At 38.3% G+C, this 6,000-nt stretch overlaps 1 protein-coding gene across 5 annotated transcripts in view; it reads left to right on the forward strand.

Annotated features, from left to right (window-relative positions):
• Positions 1-5,486, forward strand: part of LOC128688039 (cilia- and flagella-associated protein 298) — a 68,860-nt gene extending 63,374 nt beyond the window's left edge. For all 5 annotated transcript variants that reach the window (XM_070090060.1, XM_070090056.1, XM_070090057.1 and 2 more), the window contains one exon: positions 1,566-5,486. In XM_070090060.1, coding sequence (XP_069946161.1) covers positions 1,566-1,676 — 111 coding nt within the window. In that variant the 3' untranslated portion in view covers positions 1,677-5,486. The remainder of the gene's footprint in view (positions 1-1,565) is intronic.
• The last annotated feature ends 514 nt before the right edge of the window (positions 5,487-6,000 follow it).

Raw genomic sequence — 6,000 nt, forward strand, 5'->3', positions numbered from 1 at the left:
GCGATTTTTCCGCATAACGATTACTTTTATCGCAAAATTTTTGCCCCGCATACCGATTAAAAACCCGCATACCGATTTTCGTCCGAGACGCGTCCAATGTGCCCTCACATGTGCCGGCCGTCCCATTGTTTACCAGCCAGCCTCCGCGGTAACATCCAAGCATACACTCGGAATATTTCGTATTATTACAGTGTTTTCGGTGGTGTTTCTGGAAAATAAGTGACCATGGGCCCCAAGAAAGCTTCTAGTGCCAACCCTGTGGTAAAAAGGGTGAGAATTAGTATGGAAATTAAGAAAGATTTTGAAGGGTTTGGGGCTAACCCTGAGAAGCCTATGCCAGTTGTGGAATCCATTGTGCCTACTTCAAAGATTAAGGAAATGTGTGCAGAGTGGTTTGAACTGCAAACCTTTATAGATGAAAATCACCCTGACACAGCTGTTGCAAGCCGTGCTTGTGACTATTTCAATGACAATGTTATGGCCCATTTTAGGAAAGTCTTGAAGAAACGGGAGGTACAGAGCTCTATGGACAGATTTGTTGTGCGACAGAGGTCCAGTGACTCTGAAGCTGGTCCTAGTGGCATTAAAAGAAGAAGGGAAGTAACCCCAGAAAAGGACTTGCTACCTCAAGTCCTAATGGAAGGGGATTCCCCTTCTAAACAGTAAGAAGATAATGCTCTCCCCTCCTCCCATCCCATCAATCATCACCAGATCTTCAATAAAAGTAAGTGTCATGTAATTGTGCATGCCTTTTTCAGTTTGTGTGTATTAAAATTAACATTTCATGTGGTAAAAAAAATTTTTTTTCATACTTTTGGGCGTCTTGCACGGATTAATTTTATTTCCATTATTTCTTATGGGGAAAATTAATTCGCATAACGATTATTTCGCATAACGATGAGCCCTCTTGCACGGATTAAAATCGTTAACCGGGGGTCCACTGTATATACATACCCCTCTGGGTTTTCTTCTGTTTTCTTTCTAGTTCTTGTTCTTGTTAATTTCCTCTAATCTTTATGGGGAAGTGGAACAGAATTCTTCCTCCATAAGCCATGCGTGTTGTAAGAGGCGACTAAAATGCCAGGAGCAAGGAGCTAGTAACCCCTTCTCCTGTATAAATTACTAAATTTAAAAAGAGAAACTTTCATTTTTCTTTTTGGGCCACCCTGCCTCGGTGGGATACAGCTGGTTCGTTGAAAGAAAAAAAGATATATGGTGTGAATGCATTGGGTAAAAGGAGATGTATAATTAGTGGGTGAGAGGTGTATTGTTGTTTATTACGTAGCCTCTGGTGGTCTGGCAAAATTAATACAACAGCAAGGCTTTGGAATTAAGGGTGCTGGAAAATCCATGGTGTATCTGTACTCAATTCTAGGCCCATACCCATACCATCAAAATTAGCCATTACCAGCGACACTGATACTTTAGCTCACCCTTAATTATAAAGCAGGAGTGCTGTGATCTTTACATTACTTGATAAAGCCCACACTGGGTAACATATTTTTCAACATACTTTGTCTACAATTTATTTTTTATTAGCTTACTGCCTGTCTTTCATTTTACAGCGATTGGACAATGATGATGATGATTCCTACCTTAATTCTGCATGGGCCGACAACCACCAGCTCCACCGACGTTTCCAGGGACTCGACAACATTTCCTGGAAACCTCATTAACAAATTGGTCTTCGTGAAGAACCATACTAACAAAAATACAGCATGCAAAAACGGTATAATAATGATGTTACTTTCTTCTGATGCCGCGGTCTCTGCTCTCATCCATGCCCAATGAAGGGGCGAAATTATTTTTGGGGGTCTGAAATGGATTAATCTAATTTACATTATTCCTTATGGGAACAAATTCATTCGGTATCGGCACTCGAACAGCCTTCTGGAACAAAACAGATTTGTATTCTGAGGCACTATTGTACGTTAAGGGGCCCATCAGTACCCGTGTTTTTTTTTTTTTTACAGATTCAAAAATCTCACTTCAGCCTCATTTGACTGACTGGAAGATACTGTATTATTATTATTATTATTAACCCTTTGGGGGTCGACAGGTCCTCTCAGAGACTTACTTGTTCTCAGGGTCGGCCAAATTTAAAAAAAAAAAATATTTTTTCTTATGAAAAGATAGAGAATCTTTTCCCGATCATAATGACACCAAAAGTACGAAATTTGATGGAAAACTTACGGAATTATGCTCTTGCGAAGTTAGCAGTCTCGACGATGTTTATGCATCGGCTATTTTGCCCACTTTTCTGCCAATTCCAGTGTACTAGTCGACAAAAATCATAACTATTTTGCTAAAACTCCATTTTTTCTATCGAATGAGTACAAGAAACTACCCATTTACTGATTTCAACTATCCAATAAAGTGGTCAGTATTTAGCAATTTTGCCAATTTCACACAAATTTCAAAAGATGCCAATTTCCGAATAGGGTCCAGAATAAACAAGAAAGACATTCCTGGCACTAAAATAACAAGTTCTCTGTTCGTTAGTCATACCCCCGGGCCCCTCTTATATTTCTTTGGCTTTCCACTTTGAATTTTTATTCTTACAAAAAAAATAAGATTTACTGTTATGCAGACTACTGCATTAGTGTAGAAATGGTATAAATAATATCAGCGCACTTGTGAAAGAATATTAGACTCACCAGTTGATGTGTATTGGACGCTTGGCATGATTTGTTTACTTTTGAATTTTGGTAAAAATCAAACATTTCTGGTACTTTGAGCTCAATTTCAAGGCACTTTTCATTGTAAAACCAGTCAAAATTATCTCAATTTCTGTAATATGTCTTCCATTCTATAAAATGAGACCAAGAAAACTAGAATACAACAATAAATACCATACGAAAATACAGTGCCAAGTCGCTGTTTTAATCCAAAAACACGGTCAGTTTTTTTTTTCCTCATTACGCGCTGTATGCTGCAGGATTTTTTTTATACTGTGCACACTGACCACATAGACCCATTCTTACATATGTAGGCTTACCAGCTTTCTCTCACTAGATTTGAGGGCGCTAGAATTTAGGCGTACTATTACGTCAAAAACCCGGGGTCGTAAGACGTACTAGTACGTCCGAAACCCCCAAAGGGTTAACACATTGGCTGTCTTCCACCAAGGTAGGGTTGCCCAAAAAAGAAAAACTTTCATCAAGAGGCGTGCTTACACATTCAAAGATTAAGATATTTAATAAGGAAGTGTTTCCCTGCAAGTGGCTTCTTCAATTCTAATTCAGAGTCATCTAGAATGTGTATATAGTATAATGCAAAGAGTCAGGTGAACAATGAAAAAGTGGGGCAATATAACAAAAATGAGGATGGAGACAGTAGCTTTAAAATTAGGTAGGACAAATATGTGAACTGGTGAAGGTTCTGCCCAGAGTAGGCCAGTAGGTTTATTTCAGTGTTCCTCTGCGCAAGGTGGTGGTATCAGTGTTGGGTGGTAATGATTTCTGGCCAGTGTTTTGGATATCCTATAGCTTAGAGAGAGAACTATGCATCATTTACACGTGCTTCAGCTTCGAAGCACAAGCATGTGTGGGTTCACCTATTAGTGCTGTCCTAGCTAATTTAATTGTGTATTATTATTATTATAGTCAAAACTAAGCACTAAACTCACAAGAGTCATACAGTGCTGATTTATTTATAGAACATTTAAAATCTACTTGTATCCTACCCATCATTCCTGGTTCTGTCAAGTGAATGAGTTATGAGGCCTGGTCTCAGACTGGGCCACAGGGGCATTGACCCCCCAAAACCCTCTACATGTATACTCCAGGTATGGTCATTGTACCAAGAAAACATCCTTAACATGGTAGAAGAGGAGAGCAACATCCGTTTACTGTTTCTTCATGTGTTCCTCCACATGTTCGTTGTTTACAGAAAGTTTACATGTAATAGTGATTGGATACATTTCTCCTTGCATCACAACAATACCTTGAGGAGGAATGTGAATACAGTGGAACCTTGGTATGCAACCTTAATTCATTCCAGAAGGCTGTTCGAGTGCTGCTCCGTTTGAGTATCAAACACGTTCTTCCCAACCAATTTTCTCTGGTTGGCTGTTATTGCTAATTGTCATAGGCTCCATGGTGACTTATTTATACAAATAATACAAAAAAACACCAAAAAATGCAAAGAAACACGAAATAATTTACAGCAAAGTTCTGGCAGGTTGTATTTGTTTGGTCGAGTGCTGGGCTTTGTTTGAGTAGGGAGCTGGTCATATACCGAGGTTCCACTGTACCTTGAACAGCCTTTCAAGCTTCTTCACTTCCCACCATGTTACATTTTCAGTTGTAGAAATCAAGCTGTGAGCATTCTCAATATAAGGGGATGAGGGGATGTAAACAAACAGCCTCCCACACAGATCATTATCTGGACATGTACGTACCATATAATTTTTGCTCAGTGCCCATTGCTCATCTTTTTCTCCTTTTCATCATCCCATCTCATCTTTGCATACTTACTATGGCATCCATATGATGTACATGTGATAGTGGTGAAGCAAGGAAGAAAATTAAGCATGAAACTGTACATATTTTGAAAAAAACTGAGGTAATTGACGTGCTGAAGACTGGTGCATGTGTCATGTAGACAGCAACAAAAAGCTGTTGTGCAGGTGTTAACCAGCTCCTGTGCTAGACAGCACACCCCACCACTTTTTCAAAAGACTCAACTTGCTAAATATACAAGACATACACTCTTTTTATCATGCCTACTACATATACAGAACATTAAACTCCACTGTAAACCCTCCCCTAAAACTACTTGAAAGTTACAACAAAATGCACAGCCACAATACAAGGCATAAGGCACTTTTCAACATCCCTCGAGTCAGTCTCTCACTATGCAAGAACGCTACACACATAAAGGGCCCGAAAATCTGGAACTTGCTACAGCAACAGGTCAAGGATCCCCTGACAGCTTATAAATTTAGGACTTTGCTAAAAAAATCATGTTATCTCACAATATTAACCAAATCAACCAAACATCTGCTAACTAGTTTCATTATGTGACCTCTAGGCTCTTAATTCTGCTAATCCATAAAATCATCTTATCTCACAATATTAACCAAATCAACTAAACATCTGCTAATTAGTTTTATTATGTGAAATACTGGCTTTTAATTCTGCCAATCCATAAAATATTACCACCTGCACCATTACTTGTAAGGTAGATTTTGTGTGCAATTTCAAGAATATTTTACCGAACCCTACTCCACCCTACTACCTCTCACTTGTATTTAAGTTTCAATATACATGTAATTGTAAAACAGTTAACCACTACTTCTTGTCTAGTTTTAAGTATACATGTAGTTCTATGTACTATTATCTTATCTGGTTTTAATTAGTTCCTATGTATTAGGATTAGTTTGCCCAAAATGCCTCGGCATGATAGTGACTATCTTTGTACCTAGCAAATAGGAATTATAATTACACATTGTAACCTTTACAAAGAAATAAACTACTTACTTGGTGTTGAGTATAAATGATTCGTTTAGTAAGAGATAAAGGCTTGTGCAATAAGTAATCTTCAGTGTGACAGTGAAAAGAATGAGGAATAGGTCATTATTATTATAATTAAAACTAAGAGCTAAACCCGCAAGGGTCATACAGCGAATAGGTCATTAGAGTTAAATAAAATTAAGTTTATTAAATGTGTGGATTGAAAAACGAAAGTGTTCCACTTGCTGACCTTATTATTAGGATAAAAGCCTTATCATACTATAAAATTGTGCATGAGGAAGTAAGACAGTCTGAACATGAGAGTATATTTAGTTCTGGATGGTTTAACAGGTTTAGTGTGTGCAGTGAGTTGCTTAATATTAAGTTCAGTGGGGAGAGTGCCTCTGCTGACCATGCTGCAACAGAAAAGGTCCTGGCTGTGCTAGCTGATATTATCTATTGAGGCTGGCTACAAACCTGAGCAAGTGTTTAATGCTGACGAGACAGGTTTGTTCTGGAAAAAAGATACCATCTAGAACATACA

The sequence above is a fragment of the Cherax quadricarinatus genome, chromosome 30, assembly GCF_038502225.1.
Source record: "Cherax quadricarinatus isolate ZL_2023a chromosome 30, ASM3850222v1, whole genome shotgun sequence".
In the NCBI taxonomy this organism is placed as follows: domain Eukaryota; kingdom Metazoa; phylum Arthropoda; class Malacostraca; order Decapoda; family Parastacidae; genus Cherax; species Cherax quadricarinatus.